Source organism: Vespula vulgaris, chromosome 2, assembly GCF_905475345.1.
Source record: "Vespula vulgaris chromosome 2, iyVesVulg1.1, whole genome shotgun sequence".
Taxonomy (NCBI): Eukaryota; Metazoa; Arthropoda; class Insecta; order Hymenoptera; family Vespidae; genus Vespula; species Vespula vulgaris.
The window spans coordinates 9,225,485-9,250,577 of NC_066587.1; the positions used below are offsets into that span (position 1 = coordinate 9,225,485).

General features: G+C 36.4%; 5 protein-coding genes across 5 annotated transcripts; 1 reads left to right on the plus strand and 4 right to left on the minus strand.

The window, feature by feature from the left end:
* Positions 1-3,983: 3,983 nt before the first annotated feature.
* On the minus strand, positions 3,984-4,963 carry LOC127061744 (uncharacterized). Its single transcript, XM_050989053.1, has 2 exons — positions 4,450-4,963; positions 3,984-4,360 (listed from the first exon to the last, which is right to left on the minus strand). Exons 1-2 carry the CDS (start codon positions 4,961-4,963, stop codon positions 3,984-3,986), a joined length of 891 nt encoding a protein of 296 aa, XP_050845010.1.
* A 4,360-nt stretch (positions 4,964-9,323) lies between these two features.
* On the minus strand, positions 9,324-11,254 carry LOC127061754 (uncharacterized). The gene is made up of 2 exons (XM_050989062.1): positions 10,870-11,254; positions 9,324-9,652 (listed from the first exon to the last, which is right to left on the minus strand). Exons 1-2 carry the CDS (start codon positions 11,252-11,254, stop codon positions 9,324-9,326), a joined length of 714 nt encoding a protein of 237 aa, XP_050845019.1.
* A 1,079-nt stretch (positions 11,255-12,333) lies between these two features.
* LOC127061750 (uncharacterized) lies at positions 12,334-13,856 on the minus strand. The gene is made up of 3 exons (XM_050989058.1): positions 13,544-13,856; positions 13,295-13,477; positions 12,334-12,905 (listed from the first exon to the last, which is right to left on the minus strand). Exons 1-3 carry the CDS (start codon positions 13,755-13,757, stop codon positions 12,520-12,522), a joined length of 783 nt encoding a protein of 260 aa, XP_050845015.1. The 5' UTR covers positions 13,758-13,856; the 3' UTR covers positions 12,334-12,519.
* Positions 13,857-19,571: 5,715 nt separating this feature from the next.
* On the plus strand, positions 19,572-20,696 carry LOC127061755 (uncharacterized). The gene is made up of 2 exons (XM_050989063.1): positions 19,572-20,123; positions 20,231-20,696. Exons 1-2 carry the CDS (start codon positions 19,826-19,828, stop codon positions 20,419-20,421), a joined length of 489 nt encoding a protein of 162 aa, XP_050845020.1. The 5' UTR covers positions 19,572-19,825; the 3' UTR covers positions 20,422-20,696.
* A 919-nt stretch (positions 20,697-21,615) lies between these two features.
* Positions 21,616-22,878, minus strand: LOC127061752 (uncharacterized). Its single transcript, XM_050989060.1, has one exon. It carries the CDS (start codon positions 22,443-22,445, stop codon positions 21,687-21,689), a length of 759 nt encoding a protein of 252 aa, XP_050845017.1. The 5' UTR covers positions 22,446-22,878; the 3' UTR covers positions 21,616-21,686.
* Positions 22,879-25,093: the final 2,215 nt, after the last annotated feature.

Consider the following 25,093-nt stretch of genomic DNA (forward strand, 5'->3'; position numbering starts at 1 on the left):
GTAAGGTTCAATTTCGTAATTTTTGCTGAGCCGAATTTTATCATCGTTCAACGCATTAACGCGAATCACGTTCGCGAGAAGAAAGCAAAGAACGAACATTCGTTCGGGCTTTCTCCAGCCTCTCGATATTAACATCGATCGGTAAACACGATTACGCGATGACAATGACGATAACACGTTGTTCCTAAACACTTCGTCGTTTCTTTACTGATTTTAGTATCGTCTAAACGTCGATCTCTTATATACAACGATATTTATGTCATCCGTTGATTTTTTAAGCAGTTTGTCACGATTGTCATTATCTTCCCCGCGAGGAAAAGCGTAATGATAAGTTTCCTGACCTTAAGATCGGCGGATCTCGAAAAGATCATTCGCCTCGTTTATCTAATACTCGTTGAGACTTTGACAAAACATCTGGCCTGATTTTATGAACGCGATAATCGTTGAGCGAGGAATCGTAGCGAGTTTTTTGGATGTTTTAAATTTTGTATGCGTTGATCAAATTATAAATATTTAAAAGCTAATAACTATTTTTATATACGCACTTGTCCTTTTTTAAAATTTATTTTGATAGATAAAAAGTCGTGTATAATTGAATAGTGTATTTTAATTTTCTCTGTATTATTCCGTTTATAGGACATGTATCGTTATGATAGAGAAGGGGAAACACCTAAGAGATGATGACCACATATTCACGCTTGCATATCAAATTGCTCTTCGTCAATATCGAGAAAGAATTTTGTTTATATTCGAGAAAATTATATTGCTGAAGTAAAAATAGAAAAAATTATTTAGGAACTAAAAGTATATTCGCTTCCTTTATTTTCTTTTAAATTAAATTTTTTTAATTAAGTTATATCACGTGTCCCATTTTAACTTTTAAACGCAATTGTCTCCTAAATTAATTATTTTAAAAAAATGTTTCAAGCAGAACTTACTTTGTTTCAAGAGGGACATCTTTTAATAGTTACAAGTTTTATCCAGATATACGACTATTCGAGATTCCAAGATGACTTTTGCTTTTTAAATGAAATTATGTATTTAATTTATGTAAATTGTAGCTCGTTCTATGATGAATTCATCCATCTATAATATTAGGTTGTACCAAAAGTTTCTTTAGCTATCTGCACACAGCTGCTTTATTTAGCAATATTATATAGCAATATTTATACAAACATGAAATTTGATCTGTTAAACGTTATGGCAATTATCTTCAGTCATCATCTAGCTGTCACAGAATATATTTCAATTGCATTGAAATCTTATATACACATTTTCATACAACAGATATGGAAAATAAAAGTAAGCATTTGCTGCATTGTTTCAAAAAAGGCAACTTTGCAATTGAGATTTGCACCATATGTAGCAGTAGTATTAAAGGTGTTTAGATAGTTTACAGTTGATTTAGGATATTTGGAACTAGTAATTTTAATCTGAGAGATAAAGAACGCAGTAGCTGCCCATCTAATACGGATGTAGAACTAATCAAGGTCATAGTTGATATATCTGCGATATATTGTTCGTGAATCGACGGATGTTTTAAACATTTCGCGAACAGTGTATAATAATCGAATACTTCAATCGCTCTGAAGTATAGGTTCCGCATCAATTGACAGAAAGCAACCTCTTTAACCGTGTTTTGACGTATGATTTGCTTCTTCAGCGAAACGAGAAAGATTTATTTTCGAAAAGATCGGTTACTAAAGATGATACATGGATTCTCTACGAGAATATTACATGTAAATGATCTTGATCCAGGTATAAGAACGGTAATCTGATCTTTACCGTGATGAAAGTTTGGTGAAATTGGAAATGCTATTTATTATGAACTACTTCCACAAAGTAAAACAATTAATTCAGTGTACAAGTAGACAAATTGAAAGAAATAATCGACACAAAACGACCAGAATTAACGAACAGTTGAAACATTGTTTTTTAGCACAATAATGTCAAGTCCCATGTGTCTTTAAACGTTAGAAACAAATTATTACCATTTGATAGTGATGTTCTATTTCATCCTGAATAGTCTCCGGATATTGCCCCGTGTGATTACTATTTATTTCTTTCATTAAAAAATTTGCTTCCTGGTTAAAAATTTGATACAATAAATAACGTAAAAATGTATCTAGAACGACATTTTACTAGCAAATCACAAAAGTTCTGGAAAGATGGAGAGTTGGAGAAAGATAATAGAGCAAAATGGATCATATATAATTTAATAAAATAATATAGAACGTAAAATGTTATTCATCTATCATTTCTTTATAAATCGAAAAAACTTTTGGGACAACCTAATACATTGATCATTTAAATATACTATTCAAAACTTAGCTTTATTGAATGTTCAGAAATGATTCCTCATCTTCTATATTCAAAAGGACGACTTTGAGTAAATAATAGAAAGTTGTAAAACTAATTTGTTAACAAGAATTCCTAATTTTTTCAAATATCGTTGTAATTCTAATTATTTATATGATTAAAGATAGTGAATTTTTTTTTATAGACTTGATTTTTAATACAGTTTTATCAAAGAAAATCTATAGATGTTAAATCTGGAACCCTTGGTGGGAAGATCTTGTTCTATTTTTTCTTTATATTCAACAACTTTGAAATATGTTATTTAGCGTTGTTCAAACTCGACGTTCATAATAGGCGGGAGCACTATCATGAAACTACAACGGTACTCTGATGTCAAATGGAATGTTTTCCAAAAGAACTTGCAATTCGTTGATTAAAAAATCATTGTAGTGAATCCAGTTAATGTACAATTAAAAAAATAAGATCCTATAAAATGTCCACCTACTATGCCACCAAATATTTAACGACCACTGACGTTGACGTTCAACTGAGCAATCCAAGTGCGAATTATGGTCAAACCAATAATAGACATTATGTTAATTCACTTGTCACACTGAACTGTTCAGAAACTGTTTCTAAACGTGTATTCGTTAGAAAAAAATACGTAGGAAAAGAATTTGCAATAATACTAGTTTCTTCGAAGCAACTATAACAAAAGTAACAATAAATGTGACTTCAGTTTATGTTTACGACCGAATCAATGACATACATCGGTAAATCAAATCTTGAGAATATTGAATGAAGATAAGTTTTAAACGACAATAAATGAGCTTGAATGATCAACATATCATAAATCGACGGCATATCATCCACGAAACGAATTATTAAGATATTTCCTTCAATATAAAATAAATTCTGCTTAGAATACTCTAGCATAAATAGTTCAGGAAATTATTGCATGTAAAGCTTCAAATGGGACACCTGATATATAGCAGGTTATATCACAAAATATATATTTTGTATCTGATACTTTCATTCAATGACAAAAGCTTGTTTAAAGTGACTAAAACTAGTCATTATCGCAGGATATTTAACCGCTATTTTGAGGAACAGATGCAGCATGAAATGAAAAGATATATGATTCGTCAAAAGATATAAAGCATACATGAATAAAACGTTCAGTAAAAGAGAGAGGGAAAGAGAAAAAGAGGAAATAAGAGGTAAGACAATCAAAAACGTTATATTATTACAAACAGACTTTATTAGGACGCTGAAATAAATATATAACAAGTAGACGTATGTGATTAATGATGGTCGATATGCTTGCCGCTCCGAAAGCGGAGCATTGTTCGCAATAAATATCTAAATAATTTAAGAAAAAACTACGATAACGGTGATGCGACTGAGCGTAAAGAAATGAGACAGACAACGAGAGGACGGATTTGAGAAAAAGGCAAAATTCTTAGCATGTATGCGCAGATAATTAGAAAGCGAGCGGGAGAAAGAAACAAGAAAGAAATGCAAAGATATCAACGAATCGTGACGAACGGCAAGAGGAAAGGAGAAGGGTAAAATTTAATGTGAATAAAGAAGAATGAAGAGAGACAAAAAGAGAAGAAGAAAAACTTTTGAATGATTTCGTGCAATGGCGAATCCAGGTACTCGGTGATGAAGAAGGAACGAAATTAATTTTGTCTTATAGCTCGACGATCACGCGCATTTCCGTATTTTCGTACAGCCTCCTGAATAGTTTCGTGGACCGAATCGAGAGATCTTCCGTATCCCGAATGTCCGTAACCGTGTCCGTGATGTTCTTCTGAACTATGAGTGTGAGAACTCGAGTAAATCGGCTTGCTAACAATCTCATAAGTGGTCTTCTTTTCGCCACCGCTAGCTAGAGATTTCAATCCAACGATGGCAGATAACATGAGTGCCATCAAACCAGTCATTAGAGCTTTACCAGCAAGAAGTGCTAACGCACCGAAACCAACAGCTCCGAGAGTACCTTTCATCATCATCAAACCTGCCATCAAACCACTGTTACCCTTGTCCTTCTTACGTCCTGAAAAGCAAAAGAAAATTATTTTACCCTTAAGCAACTTCGATTCCAGATCAAGTTGAATATTTTCGAAGAAATCAAAAGATATTCACCTGTCTCAACATTTTGATTTCCATTCAAGCCTAATTGAGCTAATGCGTCCTCGTTGAAGTTTCTAGCAGCTTCGAAAGTTTTTGGATCAAAAAGTTTGATCGAGATGGAGTGACTGTTTAAATAACTGCCAACTTTATGAACAAGATAGGCGTCCAGTCTCTTCTCCACATCATTTGGGAAATCTCTAGCTAGATTAGCAACGACTTCCGAAGCAGATACGTCAGTGGAAGCGTTTTCTTTTACAACGGACACACCAGGAAGGATACCAAGGTCCTCTTGTTCTGACAATCTATCCAGGAAGGATACCACGTCTAGTTTGAGACAGGTGGTACTATAAGACTTTCCACAGTCCTTGCTCAAGCTCGACGATAAAGTCTCGGGAGATTCCTCGACCATTTGTCTGGAGGTACGTCTTTCAATTTCCGCGCTAACGCATCCCAACAATAAAAGAGTCACCAAGATCCGATAGTAACACGTTGAACTTTCGGAAGCTACCTTTGCAAATCCCTTCATCCTGAATTCCCTGATATATTAATATCACTCTTTTTCGAAAAGTCGAAGGATTGGTGCCTTTTATATCTCCAATTTTCTTTCGTTCGATGAATCTTGATCTTCCAAGTTGGACGATGAAGGACTTCTCGAAGCTAACGAACGAGGCGCGTATTCTGCACTGGTTATAGCTTTAGATAGTTGCAGTTTATATAGAGCGACTTACCACTGAATCCTTTTTCCTTTTTGCCTTTCGGCCGTTCCATACATTCTCCTAAGTTAAGAGTAGCATCGCTGAACGGACTCTCTTCTTCTCGGACGTCGAAGAGGCAGGGGCATTCTTTCTCTCTTTCCTTCTATCTCCTGCTGGCTACTGTCGGCTATCGCCGGTGAGAGGAAGCGTCAAATAGAGCGAAGAATTCGAATCTCAGTCGAATTTCCAGAAAAAAGGGATCACGAAGTATGGCTAACCAGTGAGTGTTTCAATGAGAGCGAAGATCGATCGCTCCGCTTCGTTTCATTTTAGGTCTGAATTATTGAACGATGACAAGATATCGAATTCCCTGCATTCGACCGATCGATTCTTCGATCATTTGCCATCATACGATCACATCACAGAGCCGATACTACAAGTTTCGTTAACATCGTTTCTACTTTCCAAATTTGTCTAATTTAATAAACTGAAGTATCAGGTAGTGGCTGAAATACGAAAGCATGTTCCTAGCGTGAATTCTAACGTTTTGATGAGAAAAAGAAAATCATTTCAGTTAGCGGCTTTCAACTGAGGAACATACTCTATGATCAAAGAGATCCTGTTTTATTTCCTTCGCCTCGGCGGTTTTCTACTGCATGATATTTATAAAATGTTAAGAACTTTCTCGTCGATGCATCACTATTATCACGGATAGGACGTTTTCTCAAGCAACCCAAGACGCATCAGTCTCGACGTTTGAATTTTCACATGCAACATAGTCTTTTCGTAACCATGTTATTTCTTTATCAACTTTCCACTGGATTTTACGATTAATTACATGTTTTTAGTTTGCCACCTATATTTTGTCTGGTGACGGTACTATAGAAACTACTTTCCATCTCGACGAAACGAGATCAAAAGGACGAACGGTGGCAAATCGATAGAGAAAAGAGAGTTAGAAGAGACGATTGGTCTGAAAAATGTTCGATTTCTCGGAAGTTGACGATCATTTTTAGGAAAGCGATGTAAGATCGAATGTAGAGAGGCCTACTTTAAATGGGCTGTGCCCGATCTCTAGATTTTCGTGCTCCACACTCGAGCAAGTGCACACGTTTCAAACGGATCTGCCGCGGCGAGAAAGTACGCAGTCGATTTTCACGAAGATCTTGATCGTTGGCTCCTTTATCGTCCTATCGACTTTGTACATACATATGTCTTCGAGGATGCTCAGCCGTACGCATGATGGATCCCATACCGGATAACAGATGTGCCTAGATTCTAGGAAATTACTCGGTCTTATAATCGATACATATTACTATGCGTTTCATTTGGAAGTCCTTTCCTTTTGTCTCAGTAGCCCACCTTCACGCTAATGACTGTCGGATCTCGAGCGGATGGAGAGCGTTCTTCTTTCAAGTCGCTGCTTCGGTGACTCTGAACTATTCGCCTTTATCATTTAGGTTATTACCAGACTCAATATAAAATCTAATTTATTCGATCTAGTAATTAAAAACTATTTTTAATTAATACGTTTTTGACGAATAAAAATTATATTTATATATTAGAATATTAAAAAATATATTTTTAATTCAATATTATTCATCTTTTTTTTAGAAAATTTGAAACTGACATCATTTATTTAGCTCTCGAATGATGCTCATAATATATGTTATAGATATTTAGGTTTTATGCATAAAACCATCTCAACCGAAAATAAAGAGTCTTCGATCATCGATTTATGCTTATTGCCACGCTCATCTTCACGCGGAAATAGCTATAACATCGAGAGAGAAGCAAACTTACGTATGGTTGATTCGTCTTTTTCCTATTAATCACAACGACTCCATAGTATTACCTGCATTGTAATTGGGACGATTTGCGATCCGCAATAAAAACATTTTTCACAAGATTTTTTTGTTAACTCAACAAGATGGCAGCAAATATCATATAGTCACGATGCTTTCAATAATAATAACTATCGAGAGTATAGTAAACGTTCTCGAGTAAGCGTGTAACTGGTCGATTTGTAATGTAGTTATCCTATTTTCCATTCAAATTGACACGGCTAACGTTAATGAAAGTTTGCCGCTTTTACCCATGATGGCTTTTCATCTTTCGCGCTTGATCGATCGAATAAATGTCATCGCACTCTTTACTATACCAAAGATAACTATTCGAAAAAAAGTTTATAAAATTTACATAATTATTTGTTTACATTTCTCGTTCGATCTTCAACAGGACAGTTATTTAGTTTAAAACTAACGATAATAGCTTTCATCGACTGAAACCGTTACTAGCGTATCAAAGACTACGTTTCAATCTAAATGTGCACTTAATCTATTTTTATATTCTAATCGAACATAGGTACATATCTATATACAGTTATAAATAAGTCCTCATCGACTTAATATGCAGTAAACACTTGCATTCTAATTATTTCAATACTGATTTATTTCTCCATAATTTAAAAAAGGAAATAAGAGATATCAATATGTTTCATACTAGTTTTCTTTCCCATTTTCAGAACGTAAAAAAGTCATTCATTAAACGCGAAAATACCACATTCTACGAAATTAATTTTCGCGCGACTTCGATACAGTGATCTGGTTTATAGGCGTATCCGCTATCGCCAACTTCGTCGTGTTAAGGTATGTAAATTAATCCGTCTGCAGATACGATATGTCTGTGAAAAACGCATCATCGAAGCGTGAATGAGCAACGTAAGAAAAAAGACATAACAACTTCTGACGGCATAGCAAGAAATGAGTGCGCGCTTAGACGTCTTTAATTCGAGAACGAGCATCCGTTACATGCTCAAAATGCACTTATATCTTCGCATTTTCACATTTCTTCGTTTACGAAGCAAAGTGAATGGTCAAATACTGCGAATTAATTTTATAGCTATCTAATCAAACTGGCAAGTCGGATGCTGTCTAGACGATGAAATTACAACCGGGTCTCCCTGACCCACTGAAATTCTTAATTGATCATTCGATAATGATCAAACAATATACGAATATGTACTCAATTTTTCTATAAATTCCATACATACGAGATTGATGTATGATCAATTCGATTTGTATTGATTAAAATCCCAGTAAAATTGAATTTCTAAATCGAGATTTATTTCTGTCATATATAAAAAAACAAATACATGAATAAAGCTGAAAAGAAATTATTTCAGCATTTTATTTGAAAAAAAAGAATGTAAAAACTTAAGAAATAAAATATCAAACTTCATTAAAAGTTATCATAGTAACGAGGTACGAATTCTTTTCTTTAATTAAGAATGAATAGTCAAAGTTTTCCTAAATGCAAGAAACGAGGTATCAAGTCGATCTATTTCTCCAGCGACTCGTACTCGCGTTAATCATCGTGTCTTTCGCGTCTGGCGAACGATGTCTCTTCGATGAGCACGTATATACCCGGCCGAGTCCGTCCGCCCCTCCAGTTTGCTCGAGCAAGCCGACTTATTGTTAATCACAACCGGTACCGTTAAGCGCGTTCATCGTCCCCCACTTGAGGTGGAGAACGATCGTCGTGGAACGCGGAAGAGTGGGGAGAAGTCCACGCGTGGTAGCAGGCAATGACATACTAACCTTGATACTCGCAATCTACAGGGTGGGGAAAGGTGTCTCACCAATCAGAGTCACGGCCAGTTTTCCCACTTGACTCGACACAATGACCTCGATATTCCTTCTCCACGTTTCCTACTATCCCCACTACTGGATGTACTACTCTCACGTCTTTCTCTTCTCCCCGTAACCCTGCCACACCGTCCATGACCTTCCATCTAGGTTATTAGCCTTCTCGTCTGACTGACTGGATAACCTTCTTATAAGCTTCTGCGTCTCCTTCCTCTTCTCTCTTTTTTCTCTATACTCTATATTTTTCGGTATTTTCCTATTTCTTTTTTCTTTCTCATCTTTTTTACGAGAACTCATATTCCTTGTCGTCAACCTTTTTTCGAAGGAGTATTTTCGACTTCTCCCTCAACAAATATTTCGATATCTTAGCAAGTAATATTTATAAATGGAAAGTAAAAAAAAGTAGGAGAAAACAAAGATGTAGGAAAATGAAGATGTTTCTTTTCTTTTTTTTTTATAAAAAAGAACAGAGAAGTGAGCATTTTTAGCGACATAATAAATAAATGAAGTGATGATACGAAATTATAGCAAAGATGCAGATCCGTTAAGGTATATCTTGATAGGGGTATTGTTCGCCATTATATTCCGCTGCCCATCCTCTGTAAGGCTGGTTCACCTCTTCCTGCGATCTATGCCAATGTTCATGAACGTCGTAGGGCTTTACTACTCCATAGCTAACTCTGGGAGGTGGTGGTGGTGTGAGAAGGGCCTTCAGAGCTATGGCTCCGGAAAGAAGAAGGGACATTAGACCGGCACCGAGACCCTTGATGCCAATTAAACCAATCAAAGTGATAACGATCGGCAGAACAATTAATGTCTTCAATTTTATAGCTAGAATAATAGGCAGGAGCATTCTCTTCAATTTGGTACGTGCTGGAAAAGAAAAAATTTTATTTATTTATTTTTTTTTTAATTTTTTACAAGGATATTGAAAATTCACTTAAATTTGTCATGGTTCGTTAAATTAGCGTCGCGACTTAATCACTATTTATATAAGTATGTATAAAATAAACGTATATCCGTCAACATGGAGGGGAAGACTGTCTAATTGATTCTCATCACCGAATCTACTTTCTCTCGTTCAAAGCTCTCTCTCTCTCTCTCTCTCTCTCTCTCTCTCCGTCATCGCCTTCTCGCGACGGTCGCCCCAGAAACCTGGAATCTCGTCGCATTCACGTCCCTCCTGAGTAAAGTCCCACTTTATTCAGGTGTCCTTCTCTTCTCTATGTTTTCGCGGATACCGACTTAATAAAAAGAGGACACATTACACACGATTTAACGACCGTACGCGTTCCTTGCTTCCTTTTCTCTCTTTCTCTTTCGTTTAACAATATCCGTCGATATACGAAATTCTTTTCTTTTTCCAAAAACCCCACCCACGATTTCAGAAGTCCGAAGAAAAAGTTTCTCATCCCGATGTTTTCGATTTTCGAAACGAATGAAAAGAAGGTCAACGGTCTGCCTTTCTTAAACCAATAGGAAAAGAAGTCACCGGAAGTTCTACTTTTGCAGCCAATCCGTAAGTGTCTTCGCGTCTCACTTTTCGTTCATTGGAGTAATCTTAGAAAGGCGCGGTGCTATAAGATTCTGCTCGGTCGAAGATTGTCTCAAATTCAAATGGAATATCGAGCTTCGAACATGAAATTTTATGTTAGGAAGCTATAATTTCCTCTCTCGTTTCAAGCGATACTTTTAGTAAATGTTACTTCATTTTACTCGTTTTTTAGGAAAATTGTCATTTTAATTTAATTAAAATTTTAACGAAAATTTTGATAAGATTAATAATAGACTAATCGATTGCAGTTTTCATATGTAACTAAATATTATTCAGTTAGGAGATTAGTCTAAGTTTTATCTTACTAATGATATGAAATTAACATATTTAATCAAAGCTCTTTTTTTGTTGAAGTTCATACATTAAGTTTTCTATTTTTAGTTAGAGTTAAACATTATTTATTGTTAAACTTTTAATTCGCCATTCGTCCCTATATTCATTAATAAATCCTATATTCATAATATATTTATAATAAAATTCAAAAACCTGAAATTAGCGATAAAATAGCTATATTCTTAATTATTTTTATATTCACCTTCAGAAGCACCATAAACTAGGCTTTCAAGCTTGATATCAACATTCTTCTGTCCCAAAGCTCGTCCAAAAAGATCCACGGAGGATTCATCGTTCGGAAAATCGATATGTATCTTTCTGGTTTTCAAAAACCTCTCGATCCTGTCCACCAATGGATCAGCGTTTTTCTTAGTCTCTATCGAATCCTCTTTGACTGCTACCTTCTGCAGCGTTATCATATTACCATAAATATCGATATTATCTTTCTCGTTCAGCGCGTCCATAGCTCTCACTAATTTCATCTCTAAGTGCTCTACGTTATCGTCATCCTGTGAGACCCTTTGTGGATTACCGACGACAATCGCCAACAGCTGCAGAAATACGATAATTTTTGCCTTCATTGTCATCGAACGATATCACAGCTACGAAGCAACGAATTTGACTGTTTGCCCCAGGGTCTATTTTTTCTTTTATATCTATCATCGATCAATGGTGGGGCCACAGTGAACCATTTGGCAAGCTAACGTGCAAGAAACGTGGTGTGAAGAATTTTAATTTCACGTTCTCTCCAAATAACAAGCACAGAACAAGTGCAGAGCACGATCGCCGTGTGACGTAGGGTGTTTCCAGATAGCAGAGTCTAATTTTCCTTTTAATTCCAAACACTTTCTAGACATTCGATTTACTGTCAATAATCTTTCGATCTTCTATACAATAACTTTGACTAGAATAAAACTGTTCTTTTAGTTAAATTTATTTAAAAATATTTAAAGATATTCGAATATGGATTATACTTTTAGAGATAATATTTTAGAATCAGTTATGCTTTTAAATGTGAGAATGGATTATGCTTTTAACTATGCTTTTATTCAAGAATTAATTATGCTTCAAAATCATAGGATATACTCTCATCTATAAATAGAGATATTATTACAACGATGAATAATTATTTTTTTAAAGATAATTATTTCTGTATCTATTTGTAACATGATATAAAGTTTATGTTCCGAATCTTAGTTTTATCAAGTGTCAGAGAGAAAGAGAGAAAAAGTAAAACTAGCAGCTGAAAAACGATGAAAGAAAGAGAAAGATAAAAGGAAGGTGCAAGAATTTCACAAGTGGGAGAGTAAATGACCTCGTAGGTATGTCCATGTCCAATTGGAATCGCATATGAGGCCGACATACCGCATTGTCAGTTCGCGTCGCATAAAAATCGACTTGCAATCGAAGCCCAATCGCCTTTTGAGCTTCACATCTGCCGATCGATAGTAAAACTAATCACGTACTTTATTTTCTATGCGCAGTATTCATGCATGAACATTCAAATATGCATTTCGATAATTTCTCCAAACTAGAAATCGTTCTTGACATATCTGCAAATTTTGAAAACGAACATCTTTTCGTTTCTTTTTGTGATCGAATGAGAAAACGTGTAGGTAATAAGAGAAGATCGTGTATAGTAGAAAAAATTTATTATATTGGAAAGTTTAAATAATTTACATAACGTATACAAATTATTTTAAATATTATGTATAAATATTAATCTAGCAGTCGTTATCGGTGGACAAGATAACCTACAAGAGGTCCATTTAAATCACGAGAGATACGCATATGACTCCAATGATCTCTCGATAATGTTCTTGAATGATAGATTCATTGAATGAAAAGTTGTTTATTGAGACTCATGAGGTTCATGAGCCGAGTAAGCAAGAGGATGGGAATCGATTTTGCCGGTGGTTTCGTCGAAGCTCCTTCTATAATATCCTTGCTGTTGAACTCCTGCTCCAGCAGAAGGCCATCCTTGAGTAGATGGTTCGTACCAATTGCCACCAAGTGATGGTGATGGCGCCTTTCCGAAAATATTGCCGATCATATTATCATTTTTAAACATTTTTTGGAAGAACAGAATACCAGCCAAGAGGAGCGCTATTTTACTATCAAAAAGTGCCTTCATAGTGATCAAACCCAGACCTCCAAGAAATATTGGAGCCAGTGCGAAAATTTTCAAGGCAATTGCGGCAATCAGAGGTAAAATCATTTTCTTGATTTTACCACGAGCTGAAATCAAATATAATATATAAAGATGATCTTGTTTAAAAACATATATCTATTAGTCTCATTATCAGCCACAGCCGATCGTTTTAAATTCGGGCTCGTTTACACTAATTCGTTTACGATCAGAGACAAGAGTTTTTTATTATTCATCACAATTTGAGATGAAAAGTGAATCGCGTGGTCGTCCGAGGGAACAAGTTTATCCGGAATGACTTGAGACTCGGTGTATAGATATCACGAAGGTGAAAGGCGGATTTTATTCGTCCGTATTCGTAAGTCGTGACGCTGCGAATCCGTGACGTCAGCGAAGCAATCGCAAAGAGGATCACGATTATATCATCGAAAACGACCACGCTCGTTCCATCACTGTAAATGCTAAATGATTTGAGTACCTTCAGTCAGTGCACGAGAACCGAATTCTTCTGGCATGCTGATCTTCAAGCTGTGACTTTTCATAAAGGACATGGCCGAGTCAAAGAGCATGCTGACGAGTTTCAGAGCCCTATCGGAGGTATCCTTTGGTAGCTCGTTCATCACGTCTAATTCAGTTTTTAGGTTCTTCGCACTACGTTCCACTATAAAGAACGATGCTAATTAAAATATCTCGTTTAAATATGAACTTAGCGATGGAAGAAACTTACTCGGTTTATCTCGTACGAACATCACACCGTCGATCAGTTGAATATCACTGGATCTGGCAGCTCTGTCCAACGTAGTGGCAGCTTTAACGAAGATACAACTAAATAATTCATTCTCACGCTCAAAACAGTCGAGCTCTCTGTTTTGCAGAATCTCCGAAGTTGGTACCGCCATTGCAGCATTGGCAAGAAATCCCAAGATCAGGAATTTATTCATTTTTCTTTTATTTGGTTTCCGACTTTCGGATTCACTCTAAAAAGAAGCACGGAAAACGTTGACTATCGACTGCGGAGCGAAGATCTTCCTTTGGAAAATTTTCGGAGCAAAGTGTGATCTGGTCCTCCGTAGCTTCGATCTTTATAGGCGTGTATTCTAGAGGGAGAATCCCCCAATATTCCCCCACCTGACATACGTCGAAGCGTGTAAGACGACGATGATGACAACACGTAGTTTCAAGTGCTCGCGCAAACTCGTCATAGCATTAGTACACACTTAAATGGGATGTCGGTGGAGATGCCACCTCCCTGACTGAACTTTCCTCGATAATTTTTTAAACAAACGCTCGGCACCTCCTCCGTGGCGTCGATGTATCTGGGCGGACCTTATGGTGCCTAGTCGATGCTCTTTCGTCGGAAAAGAGCTCACTCTCGGTAGTTTTTCTTGGATACATCGCTATTTAGGTCAGTAGGGGAGGCACACTTCTTACATGCTTAGATTAGGGATTCTATCATCGTAGAATCTTTTTTGTAGTTTCAGGGTTCGATATCCTTTTAATTGTTATCGATCAATCACAGTATCCTAGTAAAGGTAAATGAAGTAAAATGAAAAGAATAAAAATATAGATATATACCTATACACTGAAAAGTTAGATTTAACAAATATGCATTTTTTTTAATTTAATTATTTATTTTAATCATTTTTTAAATTAATTATTTATAGGTGAAATAAATAAGAAAGGAAAGTTTAAAGATCGATAAATCATCTTAAATAATTATCTGAGAAGATTACAACGATCTTAAACAAACTGATCGTTTGACAGGAAAAAGTACGAACAAAGAGAGACTCATAAATTCTAGCGGATAGGACAGGTCGCTCGTAACTATATTGCATTGTAAGAATTTCCTCATGGAAGCTGCATGACCGCATCTCTGGCAGTTCATCAAAGATATTCTGTTTCAAGAGAGGTAAAATGAAAAGGACACGTAAATAGAAAAAAGCACGTATGTATGTACCATGTATGCGGTCTTCAATCTTTCATAGAATTCCATAGTCTATTTCCATGCCTATTCCGTAACCTATTTTCAATATTTTAGTTAGAAGGCTTCGAACCCTTGTATCTAGATGCGTCCACGTGCACAAAGTCGTTCACCTTGACCCAAAGGCATGCTCGACGAGAACGCGTGGACCTACGTGTTACGTCTTCGATGAGATTTCTTATATAACATGATATGAAATTCCAAGTTCATCTTTTATGGTATTTTCTTCCTTATTATTCTTCAGTAAGTACTTTCTAACACTTCGATGGAAGTTATAAATAGAATAGAAACATGTATCTACGTTTATAAAATCATGAACAATAATAAGAGGAAGATTTAATTTTATGATGTACTAACAGATTTGTTAAATTTGTTATAACTTCTGGAAGCAGATAACCTGTTAATTTCATGATAAATTGGTTCGGCAACCGATTGGCCGAGGGCAACGAAATGCATTTAGTTTTGTCGGAGGAAATTTGTGAACAAATACGTGATTATTTATAAGTGCCACAAATGGAAAAGTAAGCATCATCTGGGTCATTTTTCGAATAATAAACAGCTCGAAAACGAGAGACACCATATTCGCGGATGGAACTCCATTGTACTCGGCGTTCGATGAGCCTCTTTAAATATTTAACAGTTCGCTTATGAATCGTGAGAGTTTTGTCCTCGTCCTCTCTCTCTTTCTCTCTCTCTCTCTGTTTCTTTTAACGGTATCCGGTTTCGTAAGTATCAAAAAATTTCGCGCGATTGACCTTTCTGAGTTACATTACAAATCCTCGCTTAACTTCCAATTACGATGGATATCAAAAGAGATTCAAAAGGTCTGATTCATCGCGATCGATCACACATAAGTGTCATTCAGACTTCCAAAAATAAAGTGGTTCAAAAAACGATGAGTGCCACTTCGTAGAACAAGAAAAGGAAAGTGCACTCTAAATGGTGAAAGTTTCGTCCTACTATGGATGGCGAACGCTTTTATTGATTCATCTCCGTTCTTTACAGATGTTTAATACGTTCACTATTACGAAATATTCCTAAATATATAGCGCAAAACTCATATCTTGTTTAATAATCGACGAGTTAAAAGATTTCTTGTTTGATGTTAGAGGATATGGGAGAACGGTGCCAATGACCTGACGAACGCGTCCTATATGCCTAGCTTATCTTTATTTTTTCCTGACTGTTCCTTCCTTTCGTCCGGTTGTATTTTTTTCTACATTCCTTTTTACTATCTGTTATTCCTTTCAGATGATTTATATCTCTCGGAACTGCTTTTAACATTTCGTTTAGTCTAAATAATACATTATAGATAAGATTGATATAAGAAAAGAACAAACGACCTTTTAAAAAGCTCTTTATAGAAACAGTAGCTCCTTATGGAAAACAGTAGGAACAATGTTGATTAATTTAACAATGACATATACTTATAATAATCTATTGTTGATAAGTAACTTTAATACATTTTCTTTCTTACTTTTCAAAGACTTTAAAACACCGACAGTCTATGTGTATAAATCATTCACACTTTGTTAAAGGCACTTTTTTCGTAGACGCCGTACAAAAACTTGTCTCTAATCATTAACACGTTTAGTATCGAACAAAAACTGAATTATCCTCGTTATAAGACAACTTTCTGAATTATAAAAATACTTAATAAGTAACTATTTACAAAAAGCTATGTGTAAATTAATATCTTCTTAAATTTATGAACTGCAAAAGAGTAACGCAATTATACAAAATTAATACAATTATACAGATTATTCTGCATTAATGTGAACGCGCATGACTTGTTTATTAACGTCCTTTGCATGATATAATTTGGGACAAAGGAAAAGTGAATAAACGATTCAGGAAAGTGTCATTTATGCTTTTACTTCTTCCTACGATATTCTCTGTAAAATCTATAAGGTTCTTCCTCTTCGAAGTCATCCACCACGTCGTAAGCATCTTTACGCCTGTATTTGCTCGACGGTATATTGACGACATCATAACTGCTGCTAGATGAACTTTGTGCGACTTTCTTGAGACCTACGATGGCAGCAAGAATGAGACTCATCAGACTTAGAACGACGGCTTTGCCACTCAAAACAGCGAGAGCCTTTAACGCGATCGGCAAGAGGATCGACTTTATCAAGAGGAATCCGACGATCAATGGTACCACGTATTTGTTTAACTTGTATTTCTTTTTCTTTCGAGCTGCAACATACAGAAAAATAGTTAAAAGCAGACGATCCAAATTATGTTCCTCGTTAGTCATGCCGAGTGCGACGAGCGGTTTAATTAAATCAACTCGAGTAGAAAACATTTATGTTTTTGTACCAGGAAGCCGAGTACCGTAAACGGTTAAAGGTATCATATCGCGATAAACATCATAACAATAAAAAGCGCAGTAGTAATTTCACGCTTCCTCGATACCGATAAAATCATGAAATTGACGGACGTATGTTCGCGCATCGTTTACTCTTATCGCTAATTTTAGTTTTTATTGTGTCCAACACTAACTTATAGAGAAAGGTTTTAACAAAATTTAAATTCATAGATCTGGAACAGTCTAATTGTTCGTACCTTCCTCAAGGTTCTTCATGGTATCACACGATCTTGAATAAGGAATAAATGTTTCGACGACATTTAAAATCCGATCAGCCACCCAAGAATTATTTCCAATTCCACTGAACGTTTTTGATATAGTTCTTTCCTGCGTCTCCTGTGCTATTTCCGTGCTAACGAGCAAGGGTAGAAAAATCAACAGCACATAGATGTACATTTTCGAGATCCAGCTCAACCCGAAACCCTTTCCTTAGGGTTACCGACGCAACGTGTCCGGCAACTGGTTCGAAAATAAGATGTCAACTGATAGTCATGTCCAGCCAAAGCATAGTTTATATAGGGTACCAGCGAAAAGACCTGAGAAGGAGTTCACCAAGTTGGTACCGACGCGTGACGAAAGATCCGCCATCCAATCACAGTCTGTTCGATCATTGGACTAAACATCTTCCTCCGAATATTAAAACCAGGGCAAGTAGATCACAGTCAGGATCGAGTGAACGAACGAGCGAGTCCTCATCATCATCACCATCATCATTGTAAGAGACGTCATCTTCGGAAAATGCTATTTCGTCGATCCACTTCGTTTCACACTCGAGTTAGATCGTGTATCGAACATTTCAGCCGATCAGTGGTCTGTTTACGACTGAAACTCCACGCCGCAAAACGTCCAATTACCTGAGATCATTTTCTTATCATATCTACCGTCGAAAACAGCTGTCATTAATAATTGACGCCGAAAGAATAGATGAATGAAAAAGCGAACAAAACATAGATTACGTTTTGACTACGATCTTTACGTATAGACGTACTTAAGATAGTTTTCACTTAATCAAAGCTTTCATGTCTTTTGATCTATTGATAAAGGCTAGGACTGATTAATTTCATGATAAGATTCGTCACAGTCTTTGATCAAGTAAGACGATGTTGGCATACGACGTTTTAATTTAAAACGAATTTACCACATTAGATACTACTGTATCGAAACGGTCGAATTAATTCGATTCCGTTATTGATCCTAACAGAGATCGACGTGATTTGACTTTACCAGAAATGTCTGACCTCTGATTAACCCTGTCATTATAACTGTACGTATCGTTTTACGAATTAAGTATAACTTTCCAATATCATTATTATTATTGTTCGATTCGACCAAAAATTGAAATTAGTACCATCTAAGTATTTTTTTCTCTTTTTTTTCAGTATCCTATTTCTTATTCAACGTTCGCTATATTTTCCCAAACCCTGAAGATAATTATCTCAGATCTAGATACGCCGAGGAAGAGTGAAATTACCTGGCGTTTCCTCGACAAACAAACGTAATGCCTTCAGGGTGGCACGTGAATAAAACTACCGATATCTAGGTTACTCGCTTCATACACGAAAGATTCGATTAATTCGACGACATTCGCCACTGATTCTGGATTTCTTTCCTCTCAGTAAGAGTTGAAGAAAAATATGTTTTCCATAAGTTTTATGCATGTAAGTATGCAATATCAAAATCTAGGCTGCAATTTACGATAGAACTGAAGAATATTAGGAAACCTTGCGGTGAAAGTACTTAATTACTTATATCGAGTGCAACATACAATTTATAAAGCAGATAATTGCACAAATGACATGCTCGAAACAACATATCATATATCTACCTAAAATTGAAACATAACATCATCACAAATCAATCAAAACGCTAAAAGAATAAACCACATTCAGTCGAAGAAACAATCGATGTCATCCAACTCTTCAACGTCATCAATTCACCAAGTAAATCAAAGCATAAGCATAAATTCGTAAATAGTACCAGATATTTATACTTTACAAAGGAACAGGGTGGCTATCAATTTACAAAGAGCATTCTAGCGAGGAGGGGACAAGGAAGGTAGTTTAGACGTGTGGTAACATCATTACCCTCTGCCTCTTAGTCACACACATACAGAGAATTTCCACAAAAACGAATATAGATACATCATGTACTATGAAGGCATACATGCATGCAAGAATTCAGTCCGATACATACACACATCGACTCCGACAATCTGGATTATAGTGGTTAGCGCACGCACGTATTGCCCGTTCGTCGCTTTTCCCTCGCTACTCATTTTTTACGGACTGTCGATCTTCTCGGCAACTGAAGCGTGCCCGACATGCTCCCAGTCCCCTCACTGCCCCTGTCTTCTTGGCTCGTCATCAAGAACGGATCGGTTAGTTCTTGTTCGTTCGTTAGACCGTACGTTTTACCGATCCTTAAATCGCGAAATTCATCAATTCAAAACAAACGTGTAAAACTTTAGGTGAATGAAGGACAACGGAAGGAGATTGAAACGTCGGAAAACGATCGTAGAAGAAAGAATATTCGAATGTGTTTCGTCGGTGACATGATCGGACAAGTTGCAAGATCGTTTTACGAAAGAAGGCTGTTAAAGATCTAGTGATGCAGTGACGTTGACGAACGGAACGAGAGAGAGAGAGAGAGAGAGAAAGATGAGAACGAAAGCGAATCTAGTCGCGTTTCTGTTGTTGGCAATCTTTTGTTACATCGTTCGTGCATCACAAAACGTTGAGACGATTGAATCGTCGAATGAAGAAACAAACGAACAGAGAAAAGAACGTTCTGGGTTGCGTATTCTAGATGCTACTAAGATTATTAAAGCTAACAACAAAATTGACACGCATGATACCTTTCTTATAAATCGTCTCAATCAGGAACATTCGAAGAAGGATCAAAAGCATAATGCTAATACGAAAACGGTTAATGGGAAAATTAACAACGAGCTACGAGGTAATTTGTTTAATAGTCACGTTATACAGTTTAACTAAAAGTCAATTCAATTTTTCGTCAATTAAAAAATGGACTGTGTGTTATTTTACGTATGAAATGATTTTTAGGTCGACCAAAAAAAAAGAAACGTCGCAGAATACAACGAGCCTTAATGGCACTGTTGTTGGCGTACAAACTGAAGTTTATAGCTTTGATACCAACGATATTAGGTGGTTTGATCTTATTGATCGGTAAGGCACTACTCACGGGATTCTTCTTCTCTATTTTCGCTGCTGTCTTGAGTTTGAAGTCCCACTAGAATCTACGTATTCATCGTTTCTACGTGCTTCATCGGTGATAGAACGAAAACATCGTCAAAACCTGTTTAAAAATGTCCTGTGCTCATGGAAGTAAGAAAAACAAAAATCAAGAGGACGAATAGATTCATTCAATCAAAACGGGTGATATATGACTACTCGTATTCTTGATATTAAAAATTTTCATGTAACCGATCGTACTTCTTCTCGTCGTTAACTTCGGGTTAACAACGAGCTCGATCTATTTTCAGAACCAAGATTTTGTTGGTTCTTCTAACATGTTACGAACTGTTACAATAAATTTTAAGAAATTATCAAGTTCGATCGTTGAACCAACAAATTTATCTTTATTTTTGATTATTCTTACAATTAATAACGTGCAATGGGAAATATAAAAAATGACCAAGATTCATTTTAATACAATCATGTTTTATTACTTCATTATTCATTAATAGTTACACGCATTAAACTTAAATTAGTTAAATATTAGACTATGCCAGACTTACGAGAGGGTTGTTAAAATTAATGAGTTATCATTTAGAAAACTTTTGATTCTATGACTCATGTCACGTAATTCAGACGAGATTCTAAATAGATATAATATAGAATAATAAATAATAAATATAATAAGATTATTTCATAATCGACATTCGTAAATATTCATCACGAAATTCAGCGATTACACGATTGAACATTTAACGTAGCGAGAAGATTATTAAATCAACTCGAATCGATTCCGTTATGATCTAGCGTGCACGAAATATAGTCTCTGTTGAACTATTAGCGTCCGATTAATAAATATTATCATTTTTCGCTCGTTAGCTAAAACATTTTGATACGCTGTCGAATAATATTAACGTCCCTCCAAATTCGAATTCTTCTTTTTATAACTCTTTTGATAATATCTAAACTTGTTAACATCAAAAAGCGTTTAAGGTCGATGAGAATGAAGTCGTTTTAATAGAAAAACCAAAGAAATTCAAACGGTATAATCGACTTTTATAGGAAAAACGTGGACACTTGATTAAAATAATCGCGAGATCATTTTCTACACAATTCAGTCTTGAGTCACGTCGTTCGTCATAGTCAAAGTCTTAAGAGAATATTTTCGAAGAGTCTTCGAAGAATCTTTTCTCCAAAAGCCTCTTATACGAAGAATTACATCAACAGATTAGAATTCCAAGATAATTTCCTTGCAGAATTCTCATCCTCTCTCTCTCTCTCTCTCTCTCTCTCTCTCTCTCTTTCTCTCTTTCTCGACTATCCATCAGTGTACTCTTGCGCTGTATGCCAGATTGTGAGCGTACTGCCTGTCAGCATCCGTGACGGCGGTCACTTCCTTCAAACTCCTGTCCCATCCACCGCCACTTTGCTGCCATCCACCGTGAGAATCGTGACTCTGCTTCTGACTGAGCAACTTCTTCAGGCCGATTATCAGCGACAGTACCAGAGCTATCTTACTGATGATGAGAGCTTTACCAGCAAGAAGGAAGAGAACGCCCATGGCGATCGGTACCAGAGCAGCCATTTTCATGGCCATACCCATCATCATCATTCCCATCATCTTCTTCATCTTACCACGTCCCTCCTCGATGCTACGTTTTAGTTCACCAAAGCTGGTCTTTGGAAGACGAATTTGTACGTTGAATCCGTTTAACAGAGTTGCGATCCTATCCAAGAGAATATCATTCAGTATCTCATCTTTGGAAACACCACTATTGCGACCTAAGCTTTCCAAATCGATCGTCGAGCTCTTTGATTCATTTTCCGCCGAAGAAGCAACTTTGATGAGTTCCAAATTCTCTCCGATCGGTAGAGTATCGATACGACCGAGTCTATCGAAAAAAGATATAGCCTTTTTCTTTAGGCATGGTGACACGGCCACGTTACGTTGTTGGCATTCCTCGTAAACTCGGTAAAGAGCACGGTATCCTTTATCGAAAAAACTGAACTCTTCGTTTGCCAGATTGACGATAATCATAGTATTGAGAGCCAAAATTCCAAGAGTCCACTTAAAGAAATCCATCTCGCTCGTCTGCGTGTCGATTCCAAAACTATCCTGTCGTTAATTGTATCCGGATCAAAAAGATCTCACGAGCTTCGTCACTCTCCGAAATGTATAAATCACAAATAGAGCAAACCGTAAATGTGTTATAAAGTATTAGGAGTAATAAAGATACGAGCTAGCTGGATATCCACGTACCGACATATCCTCGATCGGAGAGAACTGTCGACAGGATGAGTGGCCCCGGTCGATATATACCGAGCAGATGGCATCCTCGGCAAAAGGGGGTGAGAGCTCCCACGTGCGATTTCGCGAACATCACCAACGACACGATCTATCTTTCTCAATGTTTCTATCCTCCTCTTTCTTTCGACCAACTTCTTCTCGCCAAACCGTTTACTGTCCTTCTCCCGCACGAATCGCGTGTTGAGCATCTGCAAGACTAAAGGAGAGGGGAAGAAATAGTCGCATGTGACCCTTCCTGACACAGAGACCCACTCGAGAGAGCATCGAGGCATCTTCCTTCATTGCATTCAATTTCTCCACTGTTTCCTACGTTTTCTCCGTTCTTCTCTTCTCTTCTCATCTCCTCATCTTCCGATTCGCTCGACTACATAAACATACTATAGTAGACCAATCGAAACTCTTTAGAAAGAGACAGAGGATTGGGGTAGGTGGGATAAATCTGGTAAAGAGAAGGGATCTCCACGAAGATTCCGAGTCTTTATCGGTACGTGCTTGACACGGTGACCTCACTGACCTCCCGATTGGAATACTACGCGAAGGTTTCTATACTCGGCGAAGACCTCTCTCGTCCTTCCTATCTCCTTAGTTTTCTACAGGAGCAGGGGCGGTCGCCTGAACGAGCTCCATCTACGATCTACTTTACTTCTTCGGATCATTGGATTCTTCTTTCCGTGTTAGTGATCGATATGCTTTGCCGTATCGCTGATTTCAGATAATGTCAGCCAATTTCGGTCTATCAAAAACGACGATCTTCCCCAGAAACCTAGATTTTCTTATGAATTACTTTTAATCGTGGACATATCCAAACCTAAACCGTACCAAGCAACACTAAGGACTGAAATGAAACGACGCGTAGATTATAAAATCTTGAAAGATTAATAATTTCACAAGAAAGATTATTTATCTTTTCCTATTCAATCTAAATAACTTATTCCTACACAATCCTACACAATCTAAATATCTAAATAGCCAATATAAGAACAATCTAAATATCTAATATAAAAAATGGTTTATGAAGCGTAAACGCAATGTTCTGTATTTCGTATTGTGTACACGTGCACGTCGTCGACACAGTCAATCGAGGTTAGCGCATCTCGCACGATGTAACTAGATGCATCCTCGATGCAGTTACCTACTTCGCGATTATATATCCCATGTAATCGGCGCCGTGCGTTAGCATGAGCGACGTTTCAACAGTATTAACGCGTTTCCCGTTCCACATTCCATACACGCAGTTAACTTCTCACGAACGGTGCGACGCGAAGAATAGATTTTACGTGGAATCTTATGACGAATTCCTCTCGCGTTAAACAAAACAAGTACTCTCTTGAATGGACCCATATTCAACTCCTTTTCTTTCGCGTTAAAAGTATATAGGTCGTACTTTCGAATACTAGTACTGTTATATCGATAATGGAACGATCTGCACTCTATACGATCTATACTATGACATGCTCAATTTACATCTCTTATCAAATTCTCGATAGTTTTATTAAAATCTTGCATTGTGTGATGAAAATTTAAAAAAGATTTTTGCAAATATTCAAGTCAATAATTTGTCATTTTTTTCATAACTTTTTTAAAAGGTTACGAACTTCAGTCTCATAATTCGTTATCAATTTATTATTTAAAAAAATTACAAATAAAAGACATGACGTTGCGCAACGTATACACTTTTACCAATATGGACGATTTAACGAGAATAAGAGAGTTCTGAGTCAAGAGATCTTCTCAGAAGATATCTCAGATAAGGGAGAGATTTTTCTCTTCAGTTTTAAATCGGGTCACTGGTTCTACGCAACAATTGCTCGAGTACGAGCAAACTTATGTTCATATAATATATTTCTAGCCTCGGTCAACGAGATTCGCTCTGCTTCGCGAAAGCGTTCGAATTAATCGCACTTTCTCAAAATACATAGAAAATTATACATGACTTAGCCTTGAAAGAATGTAATTTCGTTTATGAAAATGCAGGAAGATAAATGCAATAGTTTAGATTTCAGTGAACGCAGTTACACTGTATACCGTTACCGATGCACGTATAATTTACACGTAATTTAAAAAGCATAACATAGTAAACAAATCAAGAGTTCAACCGATTAACGATAATGGGTACTTAGTCGTGCTAATTTTATTTAAAGCACTTACAAAACAATCACGATTTTAATATTTATTATAAAAAAAATGATATATTTATATAAAAGTATATTACTACATTTTAAAGAATTTTAATAATGTTCGAGCATTATTACCGTTAGATGCATATCTATAAAAAGATTTTTAACATAAAATAGCCTGGTTATAAGATCTCAGTAAATTTTCTACTGACGCGGTTAAATGTCAAGTCAAGTTATACTTTATCGTCCATCGTAAAGGACTATTATTTAAATATCTTCGCGAATGACAGGTTTTTCACAAGATTT

Coding starts and splice junctions, on each gene's coding strand:
- LOC127061744 (XM_050989053.1), bottom strand. CDS start 4,963: ATGAAGGGATTTGCAAAGGTAGCTTCCGAAAGTTCAACGTGTTACTAT. Junction 4,361..4,449: donor AAATCAAAATGTTGAGACAG/GTGAATATCTTT, acceptor TTTGCTTTTCAG/GACGTAAGAAGGACAAGGGT.
- LOC127061750 (XM_050989058.1), bottom strand. CDS start 13,757: ATGAATAAATTCCTGATCTTGGGATTTCTTGCCAATGCTGCAATGGCG. Junction 13,478..13,543: donor GTTCGTACGAGATAAACCGA/GTAAGTTTCTTC, acceptor CGTTCTTTATAG/TGGAACGTAGTGCGAAGAAC. Junction 12,906..13,294: donor TTCTCGTGCACTGACTGAAG/GTACTCAAATCA, acceptor ATTTGATTTCAG/CTCGTGGTAAAATCAAGAAA.
- LOC127061752 (XM_050989060.1), bottom strand. CDS start 22,445: ATGGATTTCTTTAAGTGGACTCTTGGAATTTTGGCTCTCAATACTATG.
- LOC127061754 (XM_050989062.1), bottom strand. CDS start 11,254: ATGACAATGAAGGCAAAAATTATCGTATTTCTGCAGCTGTTGGCGATT. Junction 9,653..10,869: donor AGTTTATGGTGCTTCTGAAG/GTGAATATAAAA, acceptor TTTCTTTTCCAG/CACGTACCAAATTGAAGAGA.
- LOC127061755 (XM_050989063.1), top strand. CDS start 19,826: ATGAGAACGAAAGCGAATCTAGTCGCGTTTCTGTTGTTGGCAATCTTT. Junction 20,124..20,230: donor AATTAACAACGAGCTACGAG/GTAATTTGTTTA, acceptor AATGATTTTTAG/GTCGACCAAAAAAAAAGAAA.